The 16,932-nt window shown below is 31.4% G+C and overlaps 1 protein-coding gene and 2 long non-coding RNA genes across 3 annotated transcripts; 2 read left to right on the forward strand and 1 right to left on the reverse strand.

Moving 5' to 3' along the window:
• The first annotated feature begins 137 nt into the window (after nt 1–137).
• On the forward strand, nt 138–7,803 carry LOC112940905 (uncharacterized). Its single transcript, XR_003245183.2, has 2 exons — nt 138–643; nt 6,678–7,803. It is a non-coding gene; the product is annotated as an uncharacterized lncRNA (long non-coding RNA).
• A 3,532-nt stretch (nt 7,804–11,335) lies between these two features.
• On the forward strand, nt 11,336–12,020 carry LOC101250752 (uncharacterized). Its single transcript, XR_011214561.1, has 2 exons — nt 11,336–11,807; nt 11,912–12,020. It is a non-coding gene; the product is annotated as an uncharacterized lncRNA (long non-coding RNA).
• Nucleotides 12,021–12,069: 49 nt separating this feature from the next.
• On the reverse strand, nt 12,070–13,045 carry LOC101249313 (uncharacterized). The gene has a single exon (XM_004231541.5). The coding sequence runs from the start codon at nt 13,043–13,045 to the stop codon at nt 12,398–12,400; it is 648 nt and encodes a 215-aa protein (XP_004231589.2). The 3' UTR covers nt 12,070–12,397.
• Nucleotides 13,046–16,932: the final 3,887 nt, after the last annotated feature.

Consider the following 16,932-nt stretch of genomic DNA (forward strand, 5'->3'; position numbering starts at 1 on the left):
AATACAAATCTGATTTATTTTAATTAATACGTGAAAGGACCACTATGCCCATAAAATTTCAGATTTTTAATTAATAATTAAATCACCTTAAGTACCTATTATTTAATTTATTTATTTATTTCGGGTCGTTACATAAATATTTGCATATGAGGGACAATAGGAAACACTCTCTCATAATGAAATTCGAACCATGCATACATAATTCATAATTTTGTCCTTATTATTTTGGCACCAACTTAAAAAAACAATAAGACTAGGATTACTATGCATAGGACTTTCTTAACTCATAACATAGGCTAGAGCAAAGGTAGGATACATTTGGGAGCAATGACTACGCCCTCCTTGTTACCCTTTTTACCTTGTTTTCCTTTCTTTTGTTAGACAATCTTTTCTCTTCCTTTGAGTCATTAAATGTGACTCCCCTTCCTTTCTCTCTTTTCATTCACTATTCCCTTTTTTCAATTTGAAGGTAAATACATTCAAACTATCTTAATACACCATATCCACATGTGTTGATCATTTCTAACCTATATTTTTCATACCCCATTGTACTTTTCTTATATACTCATGAAAGCCACCCTCAATTTAGGCATTTTCATGAGTGAGATACATGATGTCTAAGGAGGGACAGGGTCAAAGAAAGGTAAACATATGACAACAAACATGCTTGCATTTAGGCTCAAAATTAGGGACATAGTCTAATTTTTGGAGGCATTTTTACCTATGTAGGAAAAATACAACAATAAATCTATGAAATTAGAACCATTGCTTAACAATTTAATTTTGGGGGCATCAACATGGGGTGAGATTAGCAATTTAATTTTGGGGGGGCACCAGCATTGGGTGAGATGGGACCTGCTCTGATATCATGTGAAATTAGGTCTTAGGCCTAATTCACACCCCAAAAGCTAGCTCAAAAGGAGGAAGATTGCCCAAACCTTATAAGGTGTCCACCATCTCATTAACTACCAATGTGGGAGTTTTGTTATCTTTAACAAAATCAGGTGGAAAGCATATGATAGTAGACAAATTATCTTTTCTCTTAACTTATCTTATAAGGAGTCCACCCATCTCATTAACTACCGATGTGAGAGTTTTGTTATCTTTAACAAAATCAGGTGGAAAGCATATGATGGTAGATAAATTATCTTTTCTCTTAGCTTAATGGTGGTGCGTCAGATCGAGGCATCATCATGAGTTATTTTGAGTTGCTTTCATAATTTTGTGTTAACAGTTTGCTATGATATTAAAGTTACATAGCTCAAACAACTCGTAACTATCTAATAACATAGAGAAATGTCAACGTCATTCAAGTTTGTAAAATCCAATTCTTCATCTGTTAGAAATCGTTAAATATATGAACTCCACTTTAGGTGAATTATAAATATGTTTTTGAAATCTAATACGTACATATACTCTATATTTACGTATGTTGATATTGAAATCTATTTTTTTATTTTATGAATTCAAATGCATTATATCATAGGAAAAGTTCTTCCTAGCTATTTTTTCGATGTAGAAATCTTCTAAGTATTATTGTTACTATCTTTCTGTAAGAAATTTATTTTGCAGTGAATTCTGGACTCTTTGGGACATACCTAATTTATCATGAAGACTATAATGTCTAGTTTGCTTCAGTTTAATTATTTATTCCAAGCTAAATTACAACACAAGACCATTGGGCTGTCTAGATATACTACTTTAATATATTATTAGTGTGATTAGCTCAAACTAGGTTCACTTTTCATGCTAATGTTGTTTCTGAAACTATTAGGTACTTGGTTGCATATAAAAGGTGTATGTACAAGCTAAAAGAAGTTGGTTAAGGACTACTTGATGTATTTGTTTGGTCTATGATTTGAACTCTGCAAGTTGTTGAAGTAAGAAAATTTATGTGCTAATTAAAAGCTAAACTTGAACTCTCTATATATGTTGGAGTATTTCAACTACTATCTTTGAAACTTTTGTTTACTTTTATATCGTTGTATCGTATTTCTAAATGAGGGTGAAATATTTGTTAATTCGTCACTTGTACAAATTGTTTGATCATTTTGCATTCGTGTTGGACCTTTGTCCTTTTTGTGTCTTTGACTTTAATTTGTCACCATATCGCATGCCTCTTGTTTAGAATTTTTTGTCATCTTAGTTATGGAAATTGTACACAAACTTGAAGTCATTTTAAACATTGTTCTTGACTTTCTTGATGATTATTGGGTTTCAGCCCTATTTATACAAGACTTCGATCCTTCTCAATATTTGATTATGCTTGATGTAATAACATAGCATATACTATTTTCAAGTTTTGATACCTAGAAAATATTGAGAATGACTGAATTATATCCTGATAAATTTAGCATGTGTGCACTTCATTTTTAACTAGCAAATGACATTATTGATGTTGTGATATAGATAAAAGGTTCTCTGATTTACATAGGCTTTGTGATCTTTCAAAAAGATTAGTTCATACAAAAAAACATTCACGTTATCCTCTTGTGTTTTGTTCAGTGAAATTTGCTTTGCTTTTGCCAGTTGTCACTGCACCCGTTGAAAGACCATTTTCGTGAATAAATTTATTAAGAATGAGTTGTGAAGTCGAATGAATGATGACTTCTTGAGCGGTTGCATGGTTCCTCTATAGAGAAGGATGTGTTTAATGATGTTTCTATAGATGATATTATTTTGTCTTTTCGAGAAATGAAATTTGTTGAATAGTATCGTAAACGTGCTTCAGAAGTATTAGCACTAACCTCTTTTTGGAGTTTATAGTTAGAACTCTTCTCCTAGAGTGAGGCATTATGAAGTGCTATTTTTTTTGTTCTAGTTAGCCTGTTTTTTCTCTACTTAGCATCCTAGTTCTAGATTGACATATTGTAAAGGGATAACTTTTTATTTCACTGTAATCACTCATGTTAGTTTTAGATTTCTTGTAACGAAACTAACGTTGTGTACCTACTACTTCCTTGAAATTTTATTTTGTTGGATTATTTACACGTTTATATTTTTATTTTTTGAATCCCTGAATGAATTTTCTACGTCTGTCACTGACCATGGTCCGAGGAAATGTCACGTTAATACAATTGCTCGACGAGCGAATCCTTCTAGTAACTAAGTGCAACCACCTCTTAGCATCCAATGACCATTCAGTAATGGTGATGCCCTCTGTAGTATCCCACTAAACCATGTCCCAACGCATAGACTCCACCAGCGTATCTATCAACTAGGTCATGTCCATCTCCCTTAGCTTGGCTTCGTACTCTGTGTTGGGAACCTCGGTCACCTCGAGTATATCATTAATAAAGAGAGGGTTCAAGGGGATGTCAACTCCCCGGAGGCAGATGGTAGAGTGAAGATCATCCCAGCGCACAGTAGGTAAGATGACATAGAACTCCCTCACCCATGTGGAGTGTGCAAAGAGGGAGCCTCTGTCAGTAGATCCCAGCCAAACTCCATCAGACGAGTATAAAAGGTGTGTGCCTTCTCCTCCATGCCAATCAAGTGAAAACCCCTATTCCAACAGATAAGTGGGGAAACCATTCCCTCCCACCCCCAACCCCAACCCCTTTTATTGTTTCCGATCTCTCGCTACAGCAAGCGATATCTCGCCACAGTGGCTCTGCCTCATCGGGGATCCAATCGCTCTAGCAAGGCTAGGTTGAGTAATTTGGGCACATTTATTTTCTTCTGGTGTTGCATATTTTCCCTAACCGAGTATAGAACCCTTTAGTTCTTAAGAGTTGAAAAATCTCCATCCTTCGTGTTTTTGTAGTGGTACAATTTTCTAGTTTGGGAAGCACTCCAAAGAGAGCTCATAGTTATCCCTTTTCTAGTCGTTCGGGGACGAACGAGGGGTAAATTAGTATTTATTATAATGATCAAAACTATCATTATTTAGAAAATAAAAATGTTGAGGGAAAACTAGGGCCACCATTCCGCCACAACGGACCATTTGCTACTGGGATGATGATGGCAGAGCTCTCGCTAGAGCAGGAATGATGGGACAGAACTTAAATAATGTGAAGTCTATTTTTTACCTTTTTCTTTTCAAAACACAAAAAATAGGCGAAGATTACCCACATACCTCGAAAAGATGCCCTAGGTTAGTAAAAAAAAGGAAGAGATTTCTAATGCAAGAACGATGATACCTAGCGAATTCTTGGTCAAATCCACTGTCACAAGGTCTGGAAAATAGAAGTGGAGCCATAATTGTGTACAAATGCTTCACATAGGCTAGGTTTATTTAATTCAACAGTTCTAAATCTGTGGTTCACCTTAGTATACTAGTTATTGAAAAAGGAATTGTCATTCATGTAATCCTAGTTATCCCATTTGGAGTGTAGCTTAAAAGAAAGACTATTCTTGTGAATCAAGGTAGGTAATGGTTGAATCTTGATCTGTTATGTATGTTAGCAATTGCTTCGTTGTAGTGCATATATGTATGACAATGTTGCACTAATGTAAATAAGTATGAATCTAACATCTCGTAACTTGAAACAACTAAGTTTAAGCTAAGAGACCAAGAATAATCATTTTTGGAATTAAATAGGGAAATTTGAAATTAATTTCCAGATTTCAAAAATGAGTTTTGGTCATTTTCAAACAGCCATAACTTCCAGCTCAAGAGGATTTAAGGTGAGTTTTTTATATGCATGGAAAGATCTTCCCCCAATGACGCCGAGTTTGGCGGAATTCCGAGGTGGTATGAGGGAGATATGACTTTCGGAAGTTGGGCTATTGAACAGAGGAAAAATCCAAACCCTTATTAGTTAAGGGTGTTTTGATCTTTTACTTAACCCATTATCTAATTTCGTTTTTGGGTAATGAGTTGGAGTCTAAGATGATCCCATTCAGTTTACGTATTAGAACGCAAGTTAGGATTTTTGGGAGAAGATAAAAGACGAGAAGAAAAGAGAAGAAGATGCAAGAACGCCAAGGATTGTTGCTTGGATTTCGTCGGGGTAATCCCTTTAAGATATGTGAGATCTTTTGAGTTGGGTTACTCCACCCACATACCAATTTATTTCAGTTCAGCGAGTTTGTGGATCAATTTCTTGTTAGGAGTCATGTTTTTGGAAGAACATTTTGATTTCTTGTTGATTGGATTGTTGGCTGATATTGTTGATTAGATACTTGTTAATTCGAGTTTTTTAGTTGAATTCAGTATTTATTGATAGTATCAATAGCCCCAACTGTTTAGGGAAAGAACTAGGAAGTTTTGGAGAATTTGGAGATGGAAAACAAGTTTAGAAATTTGTCAGATGCACATGGGTAAGGGTAGGCGTGGTGCGCCTGCAGTGCTCCAGAAATTGGTTTCAATCAACCAAGGCCTCGAGCGGTGCACCACCAGTATGCCTAACTCGGCGTTTTTCATCCAATTTTTAGAGTTTAGCCCTTTTAAGTCCTTCCAAGGTACATTAACATCTTCCAATGATTCTAATCACTTCAAATGATTTCTAAATACCTAGAAATCATCCAAGAACTCAAATCGAAACCTTGAATTCATAATCCATTCAAGGAAAGTTAGGACTGAAGTCAAGTGAGTTAAGGAGTGAGTCTAAATCTATGAAGTAAGTTAAATTAAAGTTTCTTAAATTTTCCAAGAGTCTTGCCTAAACGTTTTAACTTCGTTTTAAGACTCAAGTTCCGAATTAAAGAATGAGTAAAGGTTAAAGTCTTTCACAAACGTTTTCACTTTGTTTTAATAACCTAGAGCTCAAGTCAAGTAAGGAGTAAGGAGTTGAAGATCTTTCTTCCAAGTAATATAAGGGAATTAAGTATTCCTAAGAGTTAAGTTCAAGTTAAGTTAAGAGTAAGAGTTGAGTTCATTTCTCAAAGTTCGTAAGGGGACTAAGTATTCCCTAAAAGTGTATAAATGTTTCACATTTAAGTAAAAAGGAAACTTAGAGATTTCAAAAGAGCTTTGAACTAAAGAGGGGAACATTGATTCCAAAAAGGAGCTTTTAAAAGGGTTCAGTAAATTATCTCAACCCAAAGGAAGGAAGTTTTATTAAAAGCATGAGCTAAAGTATGTTTTGAGAGTAGTATTGAGCACTGATATGGGGATGAGAGTTCATATTAACTCAAGTGTCAATGTAAATCATGAAGTCATCATAGGAATTGACAGGTCATACTTTTTAGATGATCATGTAAGTCAATCTAGAGGATCTACTACGCTAAGTAAGGTCTTATACCGATGGCAAGGTATAGGACAGTCCTGGCAGTGTGTGCAAGATGTTGTATCACCACTTAGGCTCATAGTGGCGGTTGTCGATTAGAGAAACTCACACAGAAATTATACTACTTTCATGTATGAGTAAATTTGAGTTTATTATTGTTTTATCTTTAATAAACTAAGAGTTTACACTGTTTTACCAGTTTAATATATATATATATATATATATATATATATATATATATATATATATATATATATATATATATATATATATATATATATATATATATATATATATATATATATATATATATATATATATATATATATACTGCATATGTATTTATTGTTTTATATTGAGTTGTTATCTTGTGAGTCAAACAGATCCAATGTAAGTTCATCCTTAATCCATTTCAAGCGTCATAGATGTGTTTAGCGTTCCAACTCACGTACTCGTACATTCAATGTATTGATGTCAATTGGCCTGCATCGTTTTATGATGCAGACGCAAGTAACCAGGATCATCACGCAAGCACCGTTGATTCAGTTGAGAGCTCCAGAGTTAGTTGGTGAGTCTCCTTGCATCCCCGAGGACATCCTTTTATTGCTTTTCTAGTTTAGACCATTAGGATGTTGTGGGGTATGTCCCAGGATCCATCTCAATCAGTTTAAAGGTTTCATAGACAATGTAGTAGTTTAGTTTTGGTGTCTCCTTCATTTTATATTTTGTATGTTACAGTATTGAGACTTAATTGTCTTTTGATCAATACAAGTTATTGAGTTATCTTATGAGAATGCCTTTAATTCTTTATCTGAGTTTAGCATAGTCTTCCGTTGGGTTAAGTAAGTTAGGACAAGGTTCGCTCAAGGCCAGCAATGGTCGTTGAGTGCCGCCCTCGTCTAGGGTGTAGGATCCGGGGGTGACAATAAATGTAAGCCATGAATAACACTTGATTGTATGATTATGAGAATATACTTTGTTATTGTAATTGTGGCTTCTTAGTGTTACGTTTCAACACACTAACTGAGATATTGAATGTCACGTAGTAGCATACATATTGAATCGGGTGTCACGATTCGGCACACTAACTTGAATCGGATACCACGTTCTGGTGCACTAACAGTTTGGGTATGGTTCCCATGAGAGGACCACTAATTTGTCATATATGCATATTTATGTGATATTGGGAATGTGGAATTGTACATTGCATTTGAAATTGTTTGATTGAATCGTGACTTTGTATAATCAGACTAATGTGGCGTGTTTGTTTGATGGATATCTAGTTATTAAATGAACAATGAATGGCCAGGATGAAAACAGAATAGGATATTGTAAGTGAAGATCAAGGATCCAGGTGTTACTATGTGTTGCTTTGAGAGGTGATCTGTATTAGTGACTACTAAGTACATGGAATGATGATAGGTTGTAACTTCTAAGCAGGGTCCTCTCGACCATAAGGCCACTAAAATAATCGCTTGGGGCCTCAATTTTTTTAGGCCCCCATTTTCTCTCAAGAATGTGTGTGTGTGTGTGTGTGTGTGTATTGTTAAAAAAATCATGTAATGATAAATTTGAAAAGAATTTTTTGTATAGAAAATATAATTGAGAAAATTAAATATTGTTTTGTTGATTGTAGTGTCTTTTCTAAATTCTCATGTGGCTAATTAATTGTAGTATTCTTTTGAATTTTGCATGTCGCTATCTATTTGTTGTCTAGCTCTTTATATTTTGACGATTATCATGAACCAACGGTATTGTGTTCTTATTATTACTTTCATTATTGAATATTCTTAAGTCTCTCAAATGTGTTGAAGAGAAGGAAGTTGATGATTGGAACATGTCAAATGCAGTTGAGTGATGTGTTTTTGACATGTTTCAATCATTAGCTTCCTTTTTAATTAACACTTGTTGCATACATGTCAGTTAGCTGCGTTGGACCTGTTCCTTTGACATGTTTCAATTGTCAGCTTTCTTCTTCTTCAATAAAACGTCCAACATTCTACACTATGTGATATCTTGTTATGTGTTTATAAAAAGACTAAATTTATTACCTTATTCAAATTTCAAGTACTAAAATTAATCAACACTATTTTCATATTATTTCTTAACTTATCAAATTCATCTCTACAGTGTTTTAATATCATTTTATTTTTAAAATTTTTGAGTCATGTTTAAATGTGTCAACTTTACATTATATAATTTTCATTGAAAATTTACATTATTCTATTTTTACTTCATACTGTCTACATATATCCTGTCTCTCCAGACCTCATTTATAAGATTACACTAGTATATTATAATTATTCAATTTATATATAATAACTTAAAAAAATAGGATCTCTTTATAATATTTGACTTTAGGTCCTTAAACTTGTTGAGACGGCTCTAGTGCTAAGTAGTTGGTTCTACTTTAATTGGGAAATCTATGGGGAACGGTTATAGCCTTGATAGAGTAAATTTTAATTCAAGTTTGGGTCTTGACACTAATGAAATTGTTATTATTTTTTAGATGAGTAGCATTTTTCTCCTATGTTTATATTAACCTATTTATGTTTTTTTTTTAAATCACTCCCTCCGTTCGGTGTTTGTCATGGTTTTTATTTATAGAGTCAAACTAGAAAAATTTTGACTAACATTTTAAGATGTATTTTTTCATCATATTAATATGTAAAAAATTGTAATTTATAGTAATTTTTATATAGTTTTAAAATATCTAATTTTTTTGTTTAAAATATCGAATTAATGTGATCTAATTTACTTTTGAAAATTAGTCAAATTGACTTTCGATAAGCACAACATGACAAACAATTCCGAACGAATGGAGTAATTTTAATATAAGTAGTTTCTTATTCACCTAAGTTAATATTTGACCGGAATAACATCTTTATTAGGTAGTGATAATCATTTTTTAAAAAACTATATATAACATGTTATTATTTAAATTTATGACACCACATGTGAAAGTGACCGTCGGAGTAAGAACAGTTACTTAAGTATAATTAATATTTTATTCTTATAATAATATTGGTAAACTTTAATATACATTTATATAATATAGCTATAGTTTAATTTTTTATGTTATGTGACTATAACTATACAATAAATAGCAAATTTAATTGTATATCAATAATTAGTTTTTTTATGTTTAATATAAATAAATAATAAATAGAAAAATTATTATTAAACTCATAATTGTTTATGTATTCATACCTTCTCTTTCTATCAATAACCTTATATTATAGATTTGTTTTGTATCTTCCCCTCAATTCCTCCAATTCAAGATCCTTTTGTATGATTGTAGGAGTGATTTATGTGGTTCAATTCATTATACTTATATTTGTCGTTCAATCAAATATCAAATGTTTATATTTAATAATACTTATATACATAGATAATTGTATTGTAATATTAATAAAATGGTGATTTGTGAATTCAAATATATTTGGATACATAAGTAATTTATCCAATTTGATTAGGCAATACAAGTATAGTTGGCTACATCAATACTATATTTTTATAAATAAATACCTAAGTTAACGTCAAGCCTCAAGTATTATAGAAAACTTCACAAAAAATAGATCGACGTTTTGTTGGTTTTTTTAATTTTTTATATAGTTGAATACTTACACACTTTGATACATACAAATTCTATGTTTTTCCATTTTCTTATTTAACAACAGTGTATTCATATTATAGTAAATTGGTATATTCATTTTTTTGGTTAACAATAGTGTATCCAATTTTCAAATTGTTGTATTCATATGCTAAAATTGTACTACTTTACCTTGTTTGATGTATTAATACAATAAATTTTTATAAATACTTGTATCCTTGACATATTAATAATTTATGTTTTATACATAGAAACACCAATTTGAATTCAAAGTATTCATATGCTAATTGTACAAGTAATACATTTTCCTTATTTAGTTATTGTAATTACAATTGTATTAGTGTATAAATAATAAAAAGTAAAAAACATATGCAAAAATACAACGAGAAAAGACATGAATAAACTTTTATATTCAAAATTTTATGAATATCTTTATGATTAGTATTTAGTGAATATATTGTATTTAGGAATATAAATACAACCTTTTGTATTATGTGAATCAATCATATTTGCATACAATATGTAAATATTAGTTGGTAATTTAATAATGAAAATTTCAGTTATTTAGGAACATAATAAATGGTTGATACTTTGAAATTATGGTAACATATCATACCTTATTTAGTGCACTGTATAAATAATAATAATAACAATAAAATAAAATAAAATTTAATACAAACATGCAGCTAGAAATTGACATAAAGTGTATTCATTTTTAATAAATAACATATTTATAGCTATTGAACTTCAATAACCCTATAAATGTAGTTATTTTTATAAGTTATTCTATTACATATTTATAAAATGAATGTATATGGAAAAAAAAATTAGAAATAAAGTTTCACTTTTTTCCCAACTTAAAAATAAAGTCCCACTTTTTTTCCTAGTGTGTTGGAATCGGGTAGCTAGGAAGGGGGAAATTACGTAACTATGTTATATTAAAAAAAATATTTACTCTTATTTTTAGTAATAAAATATATTTTTTATTTGAACACTTGCAATATAGTTTTAATACATGTTGCAGAGAATGATTTATAAAACACATATAATTTAAATTTTATTGATAAATAATATATTTATCATATATTTTAATAGACTTATAATATAAGGATAATTTTTAGAGATCTCTCTTAAGATTTTGCTCTATAATACTCACTTTCTTTTTTAGTTTATGATATTACGCCTACTTTTTTTATTTTGATTTTTTTTTAAAACCATTTTTTAAAATCAATTTAAAATAATATAAATCAATTATGACTTGACAAATTTGTCCATCTTTATATTAATTTATTCATTTTATTAAAAACATAACTTATTTAATAAATACTTTAAAAATAAATCAACAAAAATAAATTTATACTATAATATATAAATATTTTATTTACCAAATAAAATTATACATTTCAAAAAGATGACATTAGAATCGGAGATAGGGGATTTCTCTTTTTCCCTAGAAGATATTTTTTTATCGTCTATAATGAAAGTATAGTTTTTAGAAGGCCACTAATTTGAACAAACTATAAATATAGTTAAACAATATCCGAGATTTACTTTGTTTTTTTATTAGTCCGAATAATTCAGATTTACGGGAAAGCTTTCTCGCCAAACATTCAAATAAATAATAAATTAGGTAAACCGTTGGTGTCAACCTCAAATTAGTATTATTTAGTTATCCATTGTTCTCCCTTAAGTTACTCCCTATCATTGTATTCTTTTGTATGTATAAAAAAAAAACATTATTTCTGCAACCATAATTATTTTTTTTAAAAAAAAAAAGGGAAGAGATAGCTGTTGTGAAGGGAAAAAAAGAAAACAATGGCCTCTCTTAGATGTAATTACTCAGTTATATTTGTGTTTTCAATTGTGTTATTTGCATCTTTAATCCCAAAATTGCATGCCAACATTGGTGACTTTGACCCATATTTGGAAAAGAAAGCTGAAGAAGCCCTTCAGTCTTCTCTTGCTGCTTACAATGAAAATCCTGAACAACTTACACAAACATTCAACAAGGAAGTTGGAGAGTAAGTGCTTTTATCACCTTCTTTTTTTTTTATCTTTAATATTTTTATTTTTTTACAAGAAAAATAATGAAGTAGTTAACATTGGTTTTTGTCTAATATTGCAGAACTCTCTTTAATGGCACAAGGAGGTATCTGAGGGAGATAATATGAGAAAAATGTTTTCATGATGTAAGAGAAAATGGAATTCTTATAAAAATTATCTAATTTGATTTATCTGTTTACTGTAACAATGCTCTCATTCAGAAAATAATATAACCTCACCTTTGCAAAAGATGCAAGTTTATCAATACTATTCATTAGGAAAAAAGTCAAGCAAAAGTACTACTGCAAATAACATTTTGAAACAAGAACAGAATTACTACCCATAAGAAAAGAATCAATAATCCCAAGGTAGAATCAAAGAAGAGTAGACTAAAACTAAGTCGCGTTCATCTTCAGCTAAGCATGTTCAAACACGATGGACAAAATTATTCATGAGCCACATAGAGTGATTTTGGGAAAGGAAACTGCATAGCTGAATGAAGCATAGTCTAGTTTCAAGATACTTTCGGATGAACCTGATATCAGACCAAATATTTTGTGCATTGTTTTCATTCCATAACAACATTTGCTCCAACAGCTTTCATTTTCTTAATTATTTGTTCTGCTTCTTCCTTTGACACTCCCTTCTTGAAAACAGCAGGAGTTTTCTCGACTAAGTCCTTTGCTTCCTTAAGTCCCAAATCAGTAAAACTTCGGACTTCTTTGATTATCTTTATCTTTTGAGCAGACTCATATGACTCCAGTTTAAGTTCAAAAACAGTTTTCTCTGGTTTCTTTTCCTCCTTAGCTGCTTCTGGTCCCTTCATAGCTGCTGCTGCCAATCCAGCAGCCCCTGCCTTCATAACACCAACCATTGGTTGCTCGCTCATACCCAACTTCTTCATAAGAATCGAAGACAGTTCTGAAACTTCAACCAAGGTAAGTCCTGAAACTTCATCCACAAGCCTCCATACCCTATCCGATGGAGGACTGCGATGCTCGGTAGGATCAAAATTTGCAGGATCATAATCAGCTGGAAGCTTTCTCTGGTCAATCTCTACTTCTTCCTCCTCTTCTTCCTCTTTCCTAGCAGGCTGACCAAAGTGTCGAGTAAAGACAGTTGAGGTAACAAAATGGGAGTTAGCCACATTAGATTGAACAGATTGTCTCAAGAGTACACAAGGCAAATGATGCCTCAGTCGTGAAATCAAACTCATTTCCAAAATTCTACTGCACAGGGAACTGTACTAGAAAGTAACCATCTACGGATCCTTCTGCTAGCTCGATCTGTACCTGCAAAAACCAACAATAAGGTCATATGGAAACTCTGATTATATTTCCAAACAATGTAGTGACAGACAGCACTTGGAATCAAAAAGACAAAAAGTTTTAGGTGTGAATGAGAATCAAGTTTACATGTGTATATATTAAGCACAACTATAAATCTTTTTATCGATAAAAGAAGATATATCAAGAAGAAGAAGATGGAAGCTCTAATTCCACTTCCTAATTATAAAGGAACAGGTACGACAAAAAAGAACAAATAAAAAGTTTCAGTAATGAATGAGAAGCAAGTGTACAAGTGTATAACTGCAAACATTACAACTGAAGCTTTTACCAGAAGAAAAAAAATGGAAGCTCTAATTCCACTTCCAGATTATATAGAGAGCACTTAGGATAAAAAAGAACTTAAACAAAAAGTTTCAGGAATGAATTAGAGGCAAGTTAACAGGTCCATAGCGGTATATGTTATGCACAACTAAAGCTTCTTACACTTAAGGGCATCTCCAACCCTACACTCTATTTTAGTCTCCAAATATAGAGTTCTTTATTTTTTCAGACAACCAACTACAACTCAATTCTCTATTTTACTCTCTAAAAAAGAATTATTTTTCTCTCTTTAATATGATATTATTACTTCTATTTCATTCTTATATTCTTATTTCATATAAATCATTTATTTCTTTCTCCCAATGAATAATTTATATAATTCTCATCTGATAAAATTTTTATTTTTTCATACTTTATTTAATATAAATTATATTTTATTCTAAATATTTAAATATCATAAATTGCACGAAAATATTATATAATATATAAATTAATGAACAAATTCAAATAAAAGTAAAAATACAATTACATAAACATTACATAAACACTCAATTTTTGAAATTATTACGCTATTTTCATAAATGCTCTACTAATACATTACGGAGTTCAAAAGAGCATTTTTGTCCTTAATTTTATCATGTCTAGCTAAAGATTGTTCAAATCAGAGATTTCCATCTACCACCATTTTTGTCGTTGCAGTTGGAGCCTCTACGACATCTTGAATTAGTGCATTAAGATTATGTTCTCATTTATCATGGTGTGTAGTATAATACATGTAGTCATTATATCATGTAGCACTTCCTTTCTTCAAAAACTTGACGGTCTTGCAATAATTGCAAAACTTTGAATGCATGTTCCACATCTTTTCGACATGATTCTTGCTTCATCGCGAATTAATATGTTATATATTGTATTTTGTCTTGCATTTAAATATTATGTTATGTATTGTATTGTTATTTGTATTTAAATTAATTTTTTCATCTTATCATTTTCATTTTGTGTATTCTTTATAAGGAAAATTAATAATAAAATAAACTTTTATTATTGGTGAAAATTATTAAAATTATATTAATTGAAACTAAAGTAGAATATATTAGATATTATATTTTTTTAAATAGTATTTTACATTCAAAAAGAATCATGATTATTAGATATTTAATAAATGAAATTATATGTAAAATAATATGTTAATGAAAAGTAATGAAAATAATAATAAAATATTAAAAAAGTGAAATAGAGAGTGTGAACAGTAGTATGAATAATAATTTGAAGAACTACTATTCACCTCCCTATAAATGGAGTATAGAGAGTAATATGGAGAGGGGTTGGAGAGGGCATTCTTTATTTCAATCTCCAAATATAGAGAATGGAGAGTAAAACAGAGGTGGGTTGGAATGGTCTAATAACTGTGAAGTGTTAACAAGTGCACAACTGTAAAAAGTTGACAAGAGCATCACTGTATATGTTACACTGGAAGTTATCCTCTGCACAGTGTAAATACAAATTTACAGAGAGAATAACACCCAAACATTAAGTCAATCATATAGAATAAGTTTCTGAAAAATTCCCGTAAAATAATTCAGCACTTGCTCAAGTCCAGACTCCCTACATATATCACCAATTGTCTAATGGACAGCAAGAATACAAAATTTGGTGCTTCAATAAACCTGAGGGGAAAACAATACACTTATTTTTTATTGTTGAGAACAAAACAAAAAGTATTTTCTTTTATGCAATACCTTTGACGTTTTTATAGTCATGCTCTCTAAAACAACCTATAAGTTCAGAAAAAAGTGTAACTTGCAAACAACAGCAGACCCACAATTTAAAGGCCATGGGTGCTCAAACACCCGCTCAGCTCAATGGGGGTTCATCGTCCCTAGCTGCAAGAGAGAAGAACCAAATGTCCTAGTAAAAGGTTGTCACTTTACCTTGTGAAAAAAAAATAAGCATGTATTCCTAGGTGAGAAGATGTCAGGTGTGTTATAGACGATGAACAAAGAAAAGGCCAAAAGGGTAAAATAAAAAGAATTTGTATGAATTAAGAAAAGGAACATGAATCAATTTGACGGGTATCTTTACTAATGACCTGTATCATGGGTGCTCACCACATATCTATAACTTATCACTAATGATCATGAGAAACACCAGTCTAAATGGCGACACAATGACAGAAGTATATAAAAGCAAGCAATCAAACTGAAGCGCAGTCAATAGATGCTTATAATGTTATCTGAGGTGCATGACCTTTGAGATGCCTAAGGAGTGGCCATTATGGTTATCCTTAGATGAATTGTGGTATAATACTTCTTACCACTCCTCTATGCATATGACCTTCTATGAAGCAGTTTATGTCCAAAAGCCATCCTCATTGCTTCCTTACATGATTCCTAACAGGATTTGGTTGATAGGAGGTAGCACATAAGAGAAGCCACATTGAGGACCATCAAGTTACACCTTGACAAATCCTAGAGCAAAATGAAGTTGTTGGCTGATATAGGGGAGGACTGAGATCCAATAGTGTTGGTAATTAGGTCTAAGTCAAATTTCAGTCTTACGGGCTATTATCCTTGAGGTCACATGCTTATCAGAAGCTTTTAGTCATGTTCTTTGGACCCTTTAAGATCTTAGCCAGGGTCGGAGCTATTGCTAACACTTAAGAGTTGCCTATTGCATCCAAGATCCACCCCAATTTTCACATTTCCCAGTTGAAAAGAAAGTTAGGATCTCACATTGCTTTGGTGACCCTGCATGTTGTTCAAACTAATATAAAGGAACATGAATCATTTCATCAGGTACTTTTAGTACAGAATTATTAATAATGATGATGAGAAACACCAATGTTAATGAACAGAAGTATATTAAAGCAAGCTTAACCAAAAGTTATCTCAAGTTGAACACAAACATTTCCCAAACTTGAGACGAAAAAAGGTATGTAATTTCAAACATATCCTTTGCCCATAACCTAATATTAGATCCTGAAATCAGTTACAAGTGCACTTCCCTATTAATTTTTGAATAAGTGCAACCCAAATAAAGAAGCATAGATTATGGGTAGGGCTCAGTTACCGTAGTTCCTAAGCTACAGATTATGCGGCAAGCTCTGAATAACCTCCGCAAAATGAAAAATCAAAGTTTGAAGAAACCCAAAATGATGAAGAAAAGATGATTATATAAACCCAAACTGACCTTAGAGTTTTGAGTTGACGAATCGATGGCAGCGGCAATTGCAGACAGTTCGAAGAACCCTTGTGGATGAATCCCAAAACCAGTTTTAGCCCTTTCTCCTAAAACCCAGGGGTAATAATGTCATTTACGTAATCACTTCCTTTTTAAGTTTTTTTTTATAGTATAAATTTAAAGAATCTCATAGTGTAATACAATAATTACTTTCTGTCCCGACAAATTTAGTATTTATTAATAATTCCTTAAAATTGTTGTGGCGTGATACATTAATATGTTGTGATACATGGTAAATGATACACAATAACTT

The sequence above is a fragment of the Solanum lycopersicum genome, chromosome 2 (assembly GCF_036512215.1).
Source record: "Solanum lycopersicum chromosome 2, SLM_r2.1".
NCBI classification, from domain to species: domain Eukaryota; kingdom Viridiplantae; phylum Streptophyta; class Magnoliopsida; order Solanales; family Solanaceae; genus Solanum; species Solanum lycopersicum.